The sequence below is a fragment of the Aedes albopictus genome, chromosome 2 (assembly GCF_035046485.1).
Source record: "Aedes albopictus strain Foshan chromosome 2, AalbF5, whole genome shotgun sequence".
NCBI lineage: Eukaryota > Metazoa > Arthropoda > Insecta > Diptera > Culicidae > Aedes > Aedes albopictus.
In genome coordinates, this window is record NC_085137.1 from 490,090,120 (window position 1) to 490,109,187 (window position 19,068).

Genomic DNA, 19,068 nt, shown 5'->3' on the forward strand with positions numbered 1-19,068 from the left:
CTCCTATTGCAGCATCGAGCATAACCGGTTCGAAAGACTCGATCTACAGCTTAGCCATGAACCCGTCCGGCACGGTGATCGTGTGCGGTTCCACCGAGAATACCCTCCGAATCTGGGATCCCCGGACGTGCAACAAAATTGCCAAGCTGAAAGGCCACACGGAGAATGTGAAGGCGCTGGTCGTGTCCGAAGACGGTCAGCACGTGATATCGGGCAGCTCGGACGGAAAGATCAAACAGTGGAGCATCGGGCAGCAGCGATGCGTCCAGACCATCAGCGTCCACTCGGAGGGTGTGTGGGCCCTGCTGATGACGGAAAATTTTTCGCATGTAATTTCCGGAAGTAGGGACAAGAAGATCATCATGACTGACCTGCGCAATCCAACGAACAGCGTGCTGATTTGTGAGGAACGGGCCCCGGTGCTCAGTTTGTGTTATAATTACGACCAGACGGGCGTATGGGCGACCACTTGGAACAGTGACATCCGGTGTTGGAAGTTGAACCATTCAGAGAAGCTAAGCAATTACAATTATAGCAGTAGTAGTAGTATTAACAGTGGCAGCGGAGCTGCTTCAGGCGATGGAAGCCTAATTACGACGAATTCGACATCGACGACAGCTGCTTCCGGGGCAGCAGCAGCAGCAGGAACCAGTACCGGTGGACAGGGAAAAGGTTTCGAAGTTGCATGCATCAAGGGAGGAGCGGCGATCAAAAAGTATCACGTACTGAACGATAAACGATTTATGCTGACGAAGGACAGCGACCTGAATGTGGCAATTTACGACGTACTGAAGGTGAAAAAGGTGGAAGATCTCGGTAAGATTGACTACGAAGAGGAGATCAAGAAGCGCAGCCAGAAGGTGTACGTCCCCAACTGGTTCACGGTGGATCTCAAAACAGGGGTAAGTGTGCTAAGTTTTCTTCGAATTCTTGTCGATAACTACTTACTTATTTTTGGTGAACTCAGACCCCCCTACCCCCTTGGTAGACTTTTGTTCATTTAAAAATGTGTATTTCGGTCCTTTCTTCCACACTATTTCCAGATGCCGACAATCGTTCTCGGCCAGGACGAGGTGGATTGTTTCGCCGCCTGGGTCTCTGCCGAAGCCGGTCTTCCGGAGCATGCCGATTCCGGAACGGACCCAAAGGTTAACTATGGCAGTTTACTCTTGCAAGCCCTGCTGGAATATTGGAAACCACCGCCTCCGCACCACCATCTACAGGGCGTTGGTTCGGACCTCGATTCGAACGGATGTGACGGCGACATCCGGGGCAATGAATACTTCAGCATCCCCAAGCATACGCCGATTATTTTCAGTGAAGTTGGTGGCCGAAATGTGTGCCGATTGCTGGTGAAAGACGCCGTCGGAGAAACCGAAAGTGCCCTGCTTAGCGAGACGGTCCCCTCCTGGGTCACCAACGTGGTCATCGAACGGACCATTCCCAAGTTCATTAAGCTTCCGTTCTACCTGCTGGCGCATCCATCCATGCTGAAACAGGACCGCAGTAAAAAGGTAAGTAGCATCTCAGCTTTGAGCATTTTCTCTAAATTTACATCACCGCAAATCGAACAACGAGCAATTCTTGTACTGGTACGCATATTGATCGCAAAAAACGACGGATCTGCTCTCTGTTTTTCGTTTGGTTGCCCCCGCCGCACACCATCGACCACCTACGTCAAACTTTTTTCGTTTTGTACCCCCACCACCACCACCATTTTGATTTTATCCCGATGTACCGTAAAAAGCCTGATTTAATTATACAGGAACGGCTGATCGCCAACGAGTTCATCCAGTGCCGGAAGGTGTGCGAACACGTGCTGGAAAAAGTGCTCGGAGCGGACCTGCCGGCCAGCACCGGCAACTCCAACTCGTCCCAGAACAACAGCCAAAGCGATGCCAACTCCGAGGGTAGCCAGGTGCCGGCCGAGGAACGAATCGAACTGCTCTGCAACGATGTGGTAAGTAGGGCATGAAATCAATTAACTAGACTCGATACAGGACCGTTCCATATACCATGGGCACCGAAAACCTTGATAGTTCTTATCAGCTGCCTTCTTCTCAATTACAATTGTCTTCAACGCTTACGAACTATTAACCCTTTGAATTGCCATCAGCTATCAGAAGACCGGTGGCTCCAGAGCCACGTTATCCTTCATTTGAGACATTTATGCCTGCCATCGCAATAATAAGAGCCTAACAATAACGCACTTTCGCAAAACGGGGCTGTTACATATCAGATTCAGATGGTAGGGGTAGGCGGGGCAATATGGACACCCTAAGGTTTTTGCTAACTTTACCTGGCAAGATGTCAAAAAAATTTAGTTTTTTGATACATGTATCCTTTTAAAGTCTATTTAGCATCTATTGCATAAGAATGCTCACGAAGAAAAATGATTTATCCACTTCAAATCATGTTATGAAAAATGTTAGTTTTTCATGACCGTCTTCAAGCATACGGGGCAGAATGGACACCCCCATGGGGCAATATACTTGAGAGAATTAATAAAAGACGTATGGATTGGCTGTAGTCTGAAGAACGAATGAAAAGTTTTATTCAACTGTTTGGTCTATTAAACAATCGTTGCTAGGGTGAGTGTCACTATAATAGACAGTCGTAGGTTACTACAATTAACTTCAATCTCAATACTCCCCCTTAACCTACGATGCCAAGCATTTTCTTGAAATTTTCATGAACTTGCTTTGTTAGAGGCTTCGTGAATCCGTCTGCCGGTTGCTGCTTCGTTGAAACGTAGTCCAGGATTACATTTCCTCGATTTAGCGTCTCCCGTACAAAATGATAACGAATATCAATGTGCTTCGTCCTCGGATTGAAACCTTGATTTTTGGCAACGCAGATTGCCGACTGATTGTCGCACATGATCGGGACCACCTGCTGCTCGTCGAATTGCTTGAGTAATTGCTGCCACCAGAGAGCTTCTTGTGCAGTTCTTGATAGCGCAATATATTCGGCTTCACACGTCGATAAAGCCACGGCGTCCTGTCGCTTGGAGTTCCAAGATATAGCTCCTCCCATTTTGGTAAAAACGTAGCCCGTCGTAGATTTTCGTTCATCTGCATCTCCTCCCCAATCCGAATCGGAATACGCCGTTAGAGTAGGATTGTAGCAGGTGGAAAACTGGAGACGGTTGTTCAGTGTTCCTTTTAGATACCTCATTATACGTTTTACTGCTTCCCAATGACGACGTCCAGGATTGCTACTGAACTTACTGACCATGTTCACGGCGAATGCTATGTCCGGCCTTGTTGCGTATGCAGCGTACATTAAGCAGCCTACCGCTTCCTTGTATGGAACTGCCCGCATTTCTTCCGCTTCCTCTGGATTACTTGGACACATTGTCTTGTCTAGTTTGGCTGAAGGATCCGCTGGAGTCGAAACGGAATTGCAGTTCGCCATGTTGAACCGATTCAAGATGTCTTCCAGATACCGCTGCTGATCCATGAATAGCCTTCCATTGGAACGATCCCGCGTTATCCGGAGTCCAAGACACAGCTTTGCTTCTCCTAAATCCTTCATCTTGAAATGATTGTTCAGAAATGCCTTCAGTTTCTTTTTTAGTGCTTCATCATTTGTAAAAATAAGGAAATCATCCACATAGATAGTTACAAAAATCATCCGTTGGTCATTGATTTTGAAATATGGTAAGTGGGGGCAGGATGGGTCACCTAAGAAATGGATCCCTATAACTTTCTGAATATAAATCGCATTTCTCTGTATTCTACCACGACTCTCAGATACACTAGTCAGCTATGATATAAGAGTATAAAAAGGTAATAAAGTTTGAAACCTGCTTCTTGACAAACAATTTTCAAAACATGACCCATCTTGCCCCACCTCATTTTAACGGGGGCAAGATGGGTCAGCTATTAAAAAACTCGATTTTCCTCCAACAAAAAATACTATATCTTCTAGTTTTTCTCTATACATCTAAGCTTCATAGACGTACAGATTACATGAAGAAAGTGCGGAAACATATCGGTAGATTATTCTCAGAACTAGAAGATTTTTGTTCGGGTAGTCATAAACGGACTTTGAAAACCTATATTTTTTGAAGGAAAATTTAAAAAATATGTTCTCAAATTTTCAGTGCTCTCATCGCTTCGATAATGTAGGTCACAGAATAGCCTTTCCATGAAAAATAAAACATTTTCAAAAACTATGCAAACATACCGAAAAATTAGAGTGACCCATCTTGCCCCGTCTACACGATACACGTAGTTATATGGAATGTATAGCATAAGGAGTATAACGAAAAAATATTTTGTTTTTTTTCTGTGCGAGGAACGTATAGAATTTTCAAAACAATATACCACTTTTTTGTGTATCTCCGTCGTTCATCTGGGAAAATTATTGAAAGATTCAAAACATATATTGTGCGATTGAAAACGGTACTGACCCATCTTGCCCCCTGACCCATCTTGCCCCCACATACCATACAAGCAGGGATCTATTGAAGATTGTTCCAAACCAAATTCCTTCAAGGCCTTGTCCAGCTGGAGATTCCAAACACGACTTGATTGCTTCAAACCATATAATGCTTTTTTTTAGTTTGCACACTTTGGCAGGATCTTCGACAAAACCGTCTGGTTGTTCCATATAGATCGCCTCGCCCGTAAGTTTTCCTTGCAGAAAAGCACTCACTGCGTCCATTTGTTCGATGTCCAGATTATGCACTGCGACTGCCATTAAATATCTGATTGTTGAGTAGCGCACCACGGGAGCATAGACCTCGTCATAATCAATGCCGTAACGTTGGGAGCAGCCTTTGACGACCAACCGTGCCTTGAATCGATCCACTTCTCCGTCAGGTCCATACTTCGTTTTATACACCCACTTATTGCGGATTGCCTTCTTGCCCTTCGGTAAATCTGTCAGTTCCCATGTATGGTTTTCATTCAGAGCGTCTAATTCATCTCTCATGGCCGCCATCCACTGTCCTCGATCCGGTCGCTGCATAACCTCCGCGTAGCTAGTTGGGTCATCGGTTGAACCAGTGCGCTCCTGGTCAGTGAGCACTGGAGTTGGTTCTGCAAAATCATCGGGAACAGTAACCGAACTAAGGTACACAAAATCTGAATACTTGCCTGGGGGTTGGCGCTCCCGACCGCTGCGCCTTAATCCATGCTGCTCTTCAGCGGATCTATCAAGTTGCGGTGGGAGCGCGTCTGCAGGCTCACTATCAGGTGCCACGTTGATGTTACGACCAGAAAACACAGCGTTATTGGTTTCTTGAACTTCATTCTCCTCAGCTTCAAGCCAAGAATGCAGCTCCATGAATTCTACTGGTTGCTCCGGTTCGTCTGTTGTTGACCGTCCTTCATTGATGAATACCACATCTCGGCTAACGATCACTTCATTTGTTGATGGAAGGTACACTCGAAATCCTTTTGAAGCTTCACCGTATCCGACAAAGATGCCCTCAACGGACTTCGGGTCGAACTTCTGCCGCTTCTGCTTTGGACAGTGAACCATTACCCGAGAGCCGAATATTCGTAGGTGTTTCAGATTGGGCTTCTTCTGGGACCAAGCTTCTTCTGGGGTTTTGCCTTCTAATACTCGAGTATAACTTCTGTTCACCAAGTACGCCGCGGTAGATACGGCCTCCGCCCAAAACTTCTTCGGCAGCCTGGCATCATTAATCATGGATCTCGCTTTTTCGACCAACGTACGGTTCATACGCTCCGCTGTACCGTTCTGCTCAGGTGTATATGGACAAGTCGTTTGATGAACCACGCCATCCTGCTGCATCGACTTCTTCAGTGACGAATTAACATACTCTGTCCCATTATCGGTCCGTAGAATCTTGATCTTTCGTCCCGTTTGTCGCTCAGCCTGTGCTTTGAATTGTTCGTAGACATCCTTCACTTGGTTCTTGGATTCGACGAAGAACAGGAACACTTTGTGACTCGCATCATCAATGAACGTTGCAAAATACCGACTTCCGCCAATTGATGGGACCTCGATGGGACCACACACGTCCGAATGTACTAGGTCCAGCACGTCTGTGGCACGGGTAGCACTAGAATGAAAAGGAGTTCTACTGTGCTTACCTTGCGCACATGCGATGCAGTCGTCCATATCCGTCATCCGCAGCTGTAATCCGTTCACCAGCGAAGTCGTTTTGGTCATGAACTGCTTGCTTAGATGGCCTAATCGTCGATGCCACAGTTCCACCTCGGACATCAAACACGCTTTCTGGATCTTCTTCGTGGGCAGCTTATACATTCCGTCCTCTTGAATGCCAGTTACAACAACATCTCCGTTTTCATCACGCACTTCGCAGCCGTCGTTCTTAAACAGCACCGTCATGTTCTTCTCGCAGATCTTGCTGATGGACAAAAGATTCGTTGACAACTCCGGAACCATCAAGACTTCTTTGACTTCGATCGGACCTTCTTCCAGCTCTAGATTTACCGTTCCTTTCGCCACAGACTTGATACGCTGACTACTTGCGGTGTCAATCGGATGCACCCAATCCATTTGCTTGACAAATCCTTCTTCAGTCCGCGTCATATGAGATGTCGCTCCAGAATCGAAAAACCAGCTTTCTCCGCTTCCGCTTCCAACCGCCAGTGTTGCACAAAGCGCCTTACCTTTTGGCTTACATGACGTTGACTTCTGAGGACAGCTCGCTGCATAATGACCTGGCTTGTTGCAATTAAAACATACTCCATTCTTCCTGTCTGCCTTCGGGTGTTTGGATTTCGGTTTCGTATAAAGAGCTCCTCCTCCTCCAGTACTTGAACTCTTCAACGGCCATTTTACGTCCTGAATGATTTTTGTTTTCACCACGTCAGCTGTGAGATTGATGCCGGATGCCTGCAGCCCCATAATCATCGGATTATAATATTCCGGAAGTCCTTTGAGCAGCAAGGAAGCAAGCCACTGATCATTGACTTCGAATCCTATTTCACTCAAATCGTTCGCCGTCGTCACAAGCTGATCCACGTAATCTTCCACCGTTTCGGATTCTTCAAGTTTGATGGATGTCAACTTGTCCAGGAGTCCAAACCTTCTAATGAGCCCGTTATCTTGAAACGCTTGTTGGAGCTTATCCCAAGCTTCTTTGGATGTTTTCGCCGTCTTGACCAAACTGTAGTTCTGCTTCTCCAAGGACAAACAAATGGTTGCCAACGCGCGCTCGCACATCTCTGGATCCACTTCCTGGTTTTCAGCAGGTTTCACTGCTCGCCACGTTCCCTCGCGTATGAGGATCATTTTCATCGCAAAGGACCAGGAGGCATAATTCTGACGTCCTTTCAATTTCTCCATGGCCGGTAGACTAACTGCGTTTCCGAACGACCGCACCGGCGCCGCTGGCCGCACACCAACTCCACTTGTTGTTGCGCCATCTCCTACGCCGATTCCTCTCGATCCGCCACCAGTACTCCTACCGCCTTGAGAGCTTGAATCCTTCCTCGGAAGAACCATCTTGCACACGCCAGAAATATTCACTTCTTTGCCTTACTATTCTTCAGCTATGGCCAACGTCCTGGGCCCATAACCACTTGAGAGAATTAACCCTCTAATACCCAAATTTTTTATTTTGATCTAAATATCATTTTTCGTCATCTAAAATCGATTTAAACATGTTTTGGAAGATGATTCTTTTCAATTTCCGATTTCGTGAATTTCAGTTTTTGATTTTTCCAATTTTTATTTTTGAACATCCCCACACTTTTATATTTTTCCTGGAAGCCAATCCCGTTCCCCAATTTTTTGAGATAAAAACTTTTTGGGATTTTATGATTATTGTTGAAATATTATTGTTTTAAATTTTTTTCACAGAAAATTTTGTTTTCCGTGTAATTTTAAGGAAAATAATTTTAGAGTGTATTCGATTCTCTTAAACTATTAAACAAGGATAAAATGATTTGGGAAAAATTTGAAATATGTTAATTGTAGCGATTCAATACAAAATAAACAATGACTTCTGAAAGGTGACTAAAACATCAATTTTTCAATGATTTTTTAAAAATGTAAATACGCTTTAAAATACACCAAAAACCATTTTGAGATATACAGAACAGTCCTAAATATCAGCCAAAAATATTAAAAAAAAAGATTTTCCACGAAACAAAAATAACAAAAATGCTCAATCTATACCCCGTCTAAAGGTGGGATTGGGTATTAGAGGGTCAATAAAAGACGTATGGATTGGCTGTAGTCTGAAGAACGAATGAAAAGTTTTATTCAACTGTTTGGTCTATTAAACAATCGTTGCTAGGGTGAGTGTCACTATAATAGACAGTCGTAGGTTACTACAATTAACTTCAATCTCAATAAATATGGACACCATGAGACTTTTACGAATTCCGTACATTATTTACACATATAAAATCATTTCATTACAAAACAACTATTATGGATGAATAATACGCCGGAGTAGTTCATTTTTGTTCAGTTAATTTAAATTCAGGCTGTTTTGGATAAAGCTTCGTTTTTGTCGGCATGTACAGCTGTGTTTAGAACAACTATTTTCCACTGCTTTCGTTTTTTGACCAATTTGTTTCACCCTATGTCTACTATAGTGAACATTTAACCGAAAATATACTGAAATCGAAGAATTTGGTTGGTTTGTGATTAAGGTTATATTTTTCCCTTGCCGCTTCTTTCAAAAAGGTGAGTGCCCTTTTGCCCCGGCAGCAAAAGATATTTCCAAACTTGATTTTTGATATAATAAAGAAGAAAATATAAACATGTTAAGCATGTAGATACAGCAAAACTACTTGCATGTGTTCTAGAAATATCAGGTTTTAATCGACCTGCAATAAAGTAATCACTTAATCTTATTTTAGATGGTGTGAAAATTATAATTTCCATGCACAAAAAACGGAGGATGCAACTTTTTCGTGTAAAATCAAGTACAATTTTAATTTCGAATGATTCTTTCCTGAAACTACGTTTTAGACAAATGGACTATATTCTCCATTCATTAAAAGTTCAAAAAAGTTCGCATATTTCAAAATATTGAGGGTGTCCATTCTGCTCCGGGTGTCCATATTGCCCCGCCTACCCCTACAAAGTTCTAATTTACATCACATACAAATGAATCAACTTGCTGAATATTAGCCATGTGCAGTGGCAGACACCGCTTTGACCAGCATGCTGCAACTCTGCTTAGACAAATAACTTTGATATTTGATATTAGTTAGATTCGCCATCACTGGAGATGGCTGTGTACTGTACAATAAAATTTTGTTTAGCGACATGTTTCCAAACTATTCCAAGTTGCAGCCCAGGAAGAATCTTAAGGACAGACTTGTTAGAATCCCAAAATGGCCGACTTTGGCACCTACCCACGATTTCGAGCGCACAAATATTTTCGTAAACAAATCCAGAGCACCTGATTTTTTTTATTTTAAACTTATTACAAGTGAGCAAGAATAGAATAATAAAATGCTCCGTTCTTTGAAGCTTGCTTCTTGAGATTTGTGCATCTTAAGATCTGATGCACTGTTTAAGTAAGCGGGATTTCAAGACGTTTGTCCTTTAGCTTCACCCAAAACTTTTGTTCCTTAGGGAGCTGTTTTTGGGATTCTTCCAAGAGTTTTTTCGTAGATTCCTTATGGTTCCATTCAGCTCCTCAAGGGTATCCTAGAAGAATGAAAAGGATAGCTTCGAAATTTGAGTTTTTTCGTTTATCCTAGAAGAAGCTTCTTGAGAAATGTTCGAAGGAAAACCACAGAAGGAACTTCTGGAAAAACCTCAGATAAAGCTCTTGGAGTAATCTCAGATTGTAGGGTCTTGGATCATTTGGGCAGGGGGACCTATTTTGGGTACTAGCTGCTATAACTCAGTTAACTTCAATCCGATTGGAGTTTTAAAAGAAAACTACCTGAGAAATCCCAGAAGGATTTCTTTCTTGATGGATGCCAGGTTCCCTCGGGGATTTTTTTCCCGGATTACTTCAAAAATTCCTTTCGGGATTTTCCCAGGAATTGGATCCAAAATTCCTCCAGGAGTTATTTCTAGGATTTCTCCAGAAATTCATTGTAAGTTTCATTCAGCAAATCCCCCTGTGATCTTTCCAGATATTCCTACAGTGATTCCTCCAGCAGTTCTTCTCAGCATTCCCTCGAGAATTTCTTCCTGTAGTACTTTAGGGACTCCTTTTGAGAATATTTTGGGAGTCCCTGCTGAGATTTCTCAAGGAGCTCCTTCAGGGATTCCTCCTTTGGAGATTACGTGGATTCCTCCAGGTGTTCTTTCATGAGTTATTTACGGATTTCCTTCTGGGTTTCCTCAGAGATTTCTTCTAAGATTAATCAAGAGTTTTCTTTTGGGATTTTTTCAGAGGTTCCTTCTGAAATTCTTCCTTAAGGACAAACGTCTTGAAATCCCGCTTAACCCTCAAATGGATACCTCAAATGAAGGTCCGTTTTGGGACCCTGGGGTCCATTGGACCCCAACATATATTCTCGTATATCTCGTGATCCTTACTTTTAAAAAGGGTGATGTTTTCAGAAAAGATGTTAGGTATGTCAAGGCCTATTTTGATCATTTATGACTTATATAATGAGCTATTAAAAACTTTTGACTAAACTTGAAATTCTTTACACGAAAAATAATGTATCTAATATATCACCAATTTATCCAAAACTTCATCATCGTTTCAAAATTCGAGATAGTAATTATAGTTCATTTAAATTCCCTCTAATTGACTTGAATATATTTATGTTTCAAAGGAAAGCTACCAAATAGCCGACATTAAATTGAAAAAGTAATGGGATGCATATGAAAAATAGATAAATTTACTAAAAAAAACACGGAATAAATGAAATTGCTATAGCTTTTTTTTCTTATTAATAATTTCAAATTAAGTCAACTGTTTTTCAAAGTTCATTATATTAGTCATAAATGATCAAAATTTCATTGCATTCGGTTCATTGAATCCGGAGATATGACTGCTCAAAGTATCGAATAATTATACCTTTTTCTAGAATCTTAATAACTTCGTGTAGAATGGCCCGATCTTTTCCAAATTTGAACTACACATACACAACTAGCTGATGAACTTACAGTAAAAATTTGAGAATATGTGATGCCCTTTTCGAAAAATTACAGCGAGTTGAACATTCTTTGAAAACTGAAAATTTTACTTGTCCCAGTTATTTTGAGTATCCCCTGTACATATCCTGCGGCTCGAAAGGGGTTATTCAAAAATTACGTAACTATAGGAGGAGCGGGGGAGTCAAGCGCTGTGTTACGCTTTAAACAAAATTTCAAAATGTCCCATACAAAAGTTGTTACGTGGCGATCTAAAATTTTCAAATTTAGCGTTACGTATTTTTTAAATGAACCCAAAGAGACATCATAGACAAACAGATGTAACACTGAAGAAATTAACATCTCATATATCGCTAACTTATGACTACTAGTAGAGTTGGTGTCTTCGGCAAAATTGTTTGCTTGGGCAAGGGCTTACAGATGCTGAACCGTTTGATTTGATACTTCACCACAAGGCGGCGCTAGTGAGCATACAAATATTATATCTCATATATCACAGGATCCTGATTACTTAGAAAGATGGTGTCTTTGAAGTTGTTCGGCAGGTAGAACATTCACAGTTGATGGGCCATTTGATTGGGAGCTCTGCCATTAGGTAGCGCAAATGAGCAATGTACAGTTTATATCTGTAGTACATCGGGATGCTTATTATTTATAGAGATTTTTTTTATACTATATAGTAAGTTTAGAGAGCACCAATAGGTTATGACGCCGCACAACCCAGACATATAGTGGTGCTAGTTAGCATTTAAATTTTATATCTTAGAAGAATCCCGGGTGCAATTCGTGGAGGACTACCAGGGGAAATTCTTGCATCATGGGAGGAATTTCAGGAGGAATACCGGGAGAAATTCCGAGGAATCCTTCTATGAAGGAGGTGGAGTTCCTAAAACAATCCCTGGAGGAATTCCTGAGAAATAAAATCCGGAGGATAAGTGGATTTCCTAGATAAAGCCATGGAAGAACCTTGCAAGAATTACTGAAAGAATCCCCGTATTAATTTTCGAAAAAAAAATCCCAGGAGGAGTTCCTTCAGAAATTCCGAAAGAAATTCCTGAATATATCCGTATGATAATCCCTGGAGCAATCATCGATGAAATTACTGATGACTATTTTGTAGAACTCCTGATTCAATTACTGCAACATCACGAAGGCATTCTGAGAGAATCTCTGAGAAATACCCGGATCTCTAAAGGAATTTGTAGAAAAATACCTGAAGAAACCTTGCTAGGAATCAAATGAGGTGTTTTCGAACATGTTGTCTTTTTTTAGATAAGCTGGCTCTTAATAATGTGTGCGCTTTTGTCAAAGATGCCGACTTTGTATGTTTTCAATGGGCCTAAATTATCAGTAAAATGTACCCCATTGCCACCAGGTAGTAATACTCTTACCACTAATAGCTGCATTGGGGTCTCCAGCTAACCTAGTGGCTAAGGCTATGGATCGCCAATCCGGAGACGGCGGGTTTGATTCCCGTTCCGGTCGAGAAAATTTTCTCGACTCCCTGGGCATAGTGATCATTGTACTTGCCTCACAATATTCATGCAATATGGCAGGCAAATAAAGCTTTTCAATTAATAACTGTGGAAGTGTTTAAAGCACACAAAGTTGAAGCGAGGCAGGCTTTTAGTCCCAGTGGGGACGTAGAGCCATAAAGAAGAAGAAGGAGAACTACATCAACGGGTAACGCTTAGTCAGCCGAATGTCTTTACAGAAAATACCAAAATTATATTTTTTCGTTGGACTGAGATATTGGCGAAAAAAAAAAATCATTGTGCAGGAGAGCATTCTAGTGAGATGATTTCAAATCAGATTATTGAAATTGAAAAATTACATTTATATAAATAAATCTGCGGAGTCATCAACTTAGAATATTTTCTCTCGATCGAGATATCAAGTACCTAACAAATGTACATTACATTTTTGAAATGTGGTTTGAAAATCTTTCGCCTCCTGGTGAGTCAAATAAGAAGTATTGGTATTGTTTGTTATTATATTGTATCAAGACATTCAGCTCAAAAGAAGTTTACTTTTTGAGGACGTTTGTCGCTCAGGGTGTCTAAGATTTTGAACGAATATGTATCTATTAGCGCCAGCTTGCAGAAAAAACATTAGCATAATTTATCAAATAGATTTTGATGTGTTAAACACTTTTGCCGAAGACACGAATATTCTATGCATTTTGAATATCAATATATTTAAGTTTTCAATACCTTATTAGAATACACTCTAGCGCCATCTACTGGGCTAATTTCCATTCAATTAATTTATCATAAGATTGCCCTTGGTTTGCAGAACAACTTTGTCGAAGACAGCATTATTCTAGGAAGTCATGATCAAAAGATACAATCATTTGTTTCGTGGGGTCCAATGGACCCCAGGGGTACAAAATCGCCCGGTTCAACTTTGACATCGAGAATAATTCATAATACGCCTATTGGTATTTTTGCACAAATAACTCATCGCGGTGTAATTAGAAGGTACTGTAAAAACGGGGCCGATATGTCAATCCAAACTTGTTTGCGATATCTTCAAAGTGGCTCTGGGGTCCAATGGACCCCAGGTATCCATTTGAGGGTTAAACAGTGCATCAGAACTTCAGGCGCACAAATTTCAAGAAGCAAACTTCAAACAACAGTGCGTTTTATTATTCTATTCTTGCTCACTTGTAATGAGCTTAAAATAAGAAGATCAGTTGCGCTGGTTTTGTTTACGAAGAGATTTGTGCGCATGAAATCGTGAGTAGGTGCTTCTAACAAGTATGTCCTTAAGGAACCTCTTTTTTGATTCTTTATTTTGAGGATTTCTTCTTTTGAGATTTCTCCAGGAGCTGTTACCAAGATTCCTGCAGAAGTTCCTTCACCGGATTATTCCGGAATACTTGCTGGAATTTCATTTTCTTTCTACAGGAATTCCGCGTAAGTTTTATACAGAACTTACTAATACAAGTGCTTAAGAGCCTTAATCCGGGAGCTCCAGAAGACCATGGAGCTAGATGTCTGCTGGACTTCTCCAGGATATCTTTCCGGGATTCTTCCTGTATCTTGTTTCGGCATTTCTCCATTGATGTCTTCCGGGAATTCGGCAGGATTTTTTAGGGTTCCTCAAAAAGTTCTATCATGGGTTTCTCCCATAATTCGATTGCTCCAGGGTTTTCTCCTGAAATCATCAGATACTTCTGATGGAAATCTTTCAGGAGTTTATTGCTGATTCCTTGTAGGAGTTTGTTATGGGATATCTTATTGAATCACTCCAGGAGTTCCGTATAGAATTCTACTATGAGATTTTTATAAAAATCATACGGGCCTTCCTTGCGAAATTCATGCAACAATTTCTTATCACAAATAATTCCTTCAGTAGATTTGAATAGTCGTGCCTATAGTTCTTTATGTTTTTGTTATTTTCACTCCCAGAATATCACTATAATTTTCCTACGCACGCTATTAGAAATTCTCACCAAAATCACAAATAAATTCCCACCGAACTTTCCTAAGTTCGTGCCAAGCCAAATATTGCTGATTTAGAGAAAACTTTCCGTTTTACGGTAGAATGAAAAGCTACCGCAGCCGCCAGACTATTAATTTTCACTGAGATCCCGAGCAGGGAATGAGAACTAATTGAAAACAAATTGAGTTATTTAGATATCACGAATTTTGATAACAAAGTGAGTTTTCATTTTGTATGACTTAAGTGTTAACATAACAAAAATGATAACAAAATAATGTACTGGAATATCTAATTGAAATCAGAATGAGTTCTCATTGATAACAAATTGATATCTCATTTTGTTATCTACATTTTACGACTTAATATCATACGTAGTTCTCAGAGAGTTATCAAATCTAAAGGGTAATAACTAAAAATTAATAACAAATTTAGTATTCATTTTGATATTTTATTAGGCATTAATTTACATGGATAAGTAAAAATTTAAATTAGATTTTATTTTAAATTTAGAAGAATCTCGTGATTGAAAACTTGTTTTGTTTGATACGATATTATCAGAATATGGCACCTATTAATGGCGTAGTATTATCGATTGTAACATTAACATTTCATCAACAGTCATTGCTAACTTGGAGTCTAAACGAAGAAAAGTTGTATGGAAATCGGATATGATATCCTCATAGATATGCAGCATAACTATAGCATGATTCAACTAAAAGATTAATGATGGACATTGAAGTGACAAAGAAAAGTAAATTTGGAGTTAAAGGACAACTGCCCTTAACCTTCCGTAACTTGCGCGGTTGACTACCTGCGTCAGCACCACAAAAAAGCGTACAAAATACATGTATAGGTAATTATATTTCAGCTTTTCCTTCTGATTATATGCACTGCAGCAAAACAAATGTGGGAGATGTTCACGACATCCCAGAGCCACAGGCATCGGGACTCAAATTGAATGACATCGAGCAACGAATTGAGTCGCATTCGGCTTCTCATCTTTTTCCCTCGTTACCCGGGGAAAATGATGACATTGAAAAAATAAGGCATCCGATAAGAAAAATATTTTACTACAAAAATTCTATCGGGTATGGCATAATGTCGTTTGACATAGTCTTTTGGCATAATGGCCAAATGGAATAATCTGGCATAATAGTCGATTGGCCGTTTGGTATGACAATAAGTGAAATGGCATTCATCATTTTCATGTACGATAAATATCTGTTATTTTCAAAACTTCAAACATAACGAGATTCAACATTTTGGTACGGACAGGCTTGTAAACATTCGACACTTTTCACTAACTTCGTTTCGTTGCCGCGGTCGGGTGTCAGCTTGCTTTGTTTCATTCGAGCGCGACCGCTACCTCTTACACACAACACGAGCGGCAGAACGAAGATCAATAAACAAAAAAGTGGATCAAATCAACGTCGTCTGACACGATGACATTTGTATAATTCCAGCTTTTCGCAAAATTCAGCCAATTTTGATTAAGATTGGTATAATATTAGTTTGTTCGTGTGTGATGAATCGATTACGACACATACATTTATCCAAAACAGCTTTCTTTATGGGAAAGACAAGAATAACAAAAACCGAACCATCTCTTGAAGACGCAATCGTGGTCAAGCGCATTCATTCGACATTTTTGTTCAGTACAGTAGTTTGATCGCTTGTGTTGCGAATGTTGGAGACAAAAGCAGCCGAATATCGAAAAAAGGTGTCAAAGACTGTGATCGCTAACAAGACTGGGTACGGAGCTACAATGAATCCTTTTTCGCGCGAGAATACTTTATAAAGGTAAAATATGTGACCTTCAACAGTAGAATGACCGTGAATTACTTCGGTTGGCCATTTGCCTTTAATATAGGATTTAAAAATTTAAAAATATTTGGCAATATGTTTAGATTGAAATAACTGATATCTGGGAACTTTTGTATTCTGGGTAGTTTTTTTTCTCTTCGCCATGGAAGGCTTTTTGAAACCTGTTGAATTCAAAGTTGGCCTCAAATCTTTCCCAACCAAGCTATACAACCAAGTTTCAGGCAACTTGGCCGATGAATACCCCCTCATAACGAAGAGAACAAACCTGTCGATAATATCCAGTCACCCTAAAAAGACTTACTAAAGTTCAAGCCAATTTAAATCAATAGCATGACCATTACCCAGAATCAGTAAATTATAAATTTTGTGTCAATATGTAAGTAAAATGCTCTGGTAGATTTAACAAATATTTTGTGAATATAATTAATATTAATAAAGCATATTAAACCTTTTTTGGATTTTTGAAATCAAATCTTGTTATCATTGAGTTTTTGAAATGATAACAAAATGATATCTCAATTTGATATTAAATAAAAACAATTCGGAAAGAAAACTTATTTTGATTTCATTTTGTTATCAATAACAAAATGAGTTATCAATTTGTTATAGGTTTGTTCTCATTCCCTGCTCGGGATATTGAGCATTTCTCACCCCACTGGACCCCTTTCGCAGTTAGTATAAGAGCGGGATCGTGAATAAAACTGCGATTTTGCATCGAATCCTGTCGGTTTCTTCTGCGCACTTATGAATTACAAGGTGCTGAATAAGTGCGCAGAAGACACCGAAACGATTCGATGCTAAATCGCAGTTTTATTCACGATCCCGCACTTATACTAACTGCGATAGGGGTCCAGTGAGGTGGGAAATGCGCAATTCAAAAAAAATGAATCAAGTCTTACTTACCTTACCGGTCAGGCTAAGGCCGGGGTGGCCTCTGCTGTACATAGTAGCCGCCTCCATTCCACTCGGTCCATGGCTGTTTGTCTCCAGTTCCGCACTCTGCGTAGGGTCCGCAGATCGTCCTCCACTTGGTCGACCCACCTAGCTCGCTGCGCTCCACGTCTTCTTGTACCGGTCGGATGACTCTCGAGAACCATTTTAGTCGGGTTGCTATCCGACATCCTGATGACGTGACCCGCCCACCGTAGCCTCCCGATTTTCGCGGTATGGACGATGGTTGGTTCTCCCAGCAGCTGATGCAGCTCGTGGTTCATTCGCCTTCTCCAAGTCCCGTCTTCCATCTGCACTCCGCCGTAGATGGTACGCAACACCTTCCGTTCGAAAACTCCAAGGGCGCGTTGGTCCTCTGCACGTAGGGTCCATGTTTCGTGCCCATAGAGGACGACCGGTCTAATCAACGTTTTGTAGATAGTTAACTTCGTGTTACGGCGAACTTTATTCGATCGTAGAGTTCTGCGGAGTCCAAAGTAGGCACGATTTCCTGCCACAATGCGCCTCTGAATTTCTCTGCTGGTGTCGTTGTCGTCGGTCACCAGTGAGCCCAAGTACACGAATTCTTCAACCGCCTCGATTTCATCACCGTCGATATGAATTCGGGGTGACGGGCGCGGTGATTCCTCCCTGGAGCCCTTTGCCATCATGTACTTTGTCTTCGACACATTAATGACTAATCCGATTCGCCTGGCTTCACTCTTTAGTCGGATGTACGTTTCCGCCATCGTCTCAAATTTACGAGCAATAATATCAATATCATCGGCGAAACCAAGCAGCTGAACGGACTTCGTGAAAATCGTCCCACTCGTGTTTATCCCCGCTCTTCTTATTACACCCTCCAAAGCAATGTTGAACAGCAAGCACGAAAGACCATCACCTTGCCGTAACCCTCTGCGAGATTCGAAGGGACTCGAGAGTGTCCCTGATACTCGAACTACGCACATCACTCGATCCATCGTCGCCTTGATCAATCGTATCAGTTTATCCGGGAATTCGTATTCGTGCATAATCTGCCATAGCTGTTCTCGATCGATTGTATCATACGCCGCTTTGAAATCGATGAACAAGTGATGTGTGGGCACGTTGTATTCGCGGCATTTCTGCAACACCTGGCGGATGGCGAACATCTGGTCCGTTGTAGCGCGTTCACCCATAAATCCAGCCTGATATTGCCCCACGAACTCTCTTGCAATCGGTGATAGACGGCGGCATAAAATTTGAGAGAGTATCTTGTAGGCAGCGCTCAGTAGTGTGATCGCGCGGTAGTTCCCGCAATCCAACTTGTCGCCCTTTTTGTAGATGGGACACACGATACCTTCCATCCATTCCTCCGGTAATACTTCCTCCTCCCAAATCTTGGTAATGACCCAGTGTAGTGCTCTCACCAGTGCTTCTCCACCGTATTTTAGAAGCTCGCTTGGTAGTTGATCTGCTCCAGCGGCTTTGTTGTTTTTCAACCGGCCAACCTCCTCCTCAATCTCTTGAAGGTCAGGGGCCGGAAGTCTTTCGTCCTGTGCACATACTCCTAGATCTGTTACCACGCCACCTCCGGTACTTGCAATGTCGCCATTGAGGTGCTCATCGTAATGCTGCCGCCACCTCTCGATCACCTCACGCTCGCTCGTGAGAATATTCCCGTGATTATCTCGGCAATGTCGGCTTGTGGCACAAAGCCTCTGCGCGAACGGTTCAGCTTCTCGTAGAACTTTCGTGTGTCCTTAGCGCGGTACAGCTCTTCCATCGCTTCGCGATCTCGTTCTTCCTGCTGGCGCTTCTTCATCCGGAAGACTGAGTTCTGCCTGTTCCGCGCCT

At 41.6% G+C, this 19,068-nt stretch overlaps 1 protein-coding gene across 1 annotated transcript in view; it reads left to right on the forward strand.

The window, feature by feature from the left end:
• Positions 1 to 19,068, forward strand: part of LOC109423300 (WD repeat-containing protein 48 homolog) — a 53,638-nt gene that overhangs the window by 29,662 nt on the left and 4,908 nt on the right. The window contains exons 3-5 of the mRNA XM_062854201.1: positions 13 to 902; positions 1,044 to 1,514; positions 1,766 to 1,960. Coding sequence (XP_062710185.1) covers positions 13 to 902; positions 1,044 to 1,514; positions 1,766 to 1,960 — 1,556 coding nt within the window. The remainder of the gene's footprint in view (positions 1 to 12; positions 903 to 1,043; positions 1,515 to 1,765; positions 1,961 to 19,068) is intronic.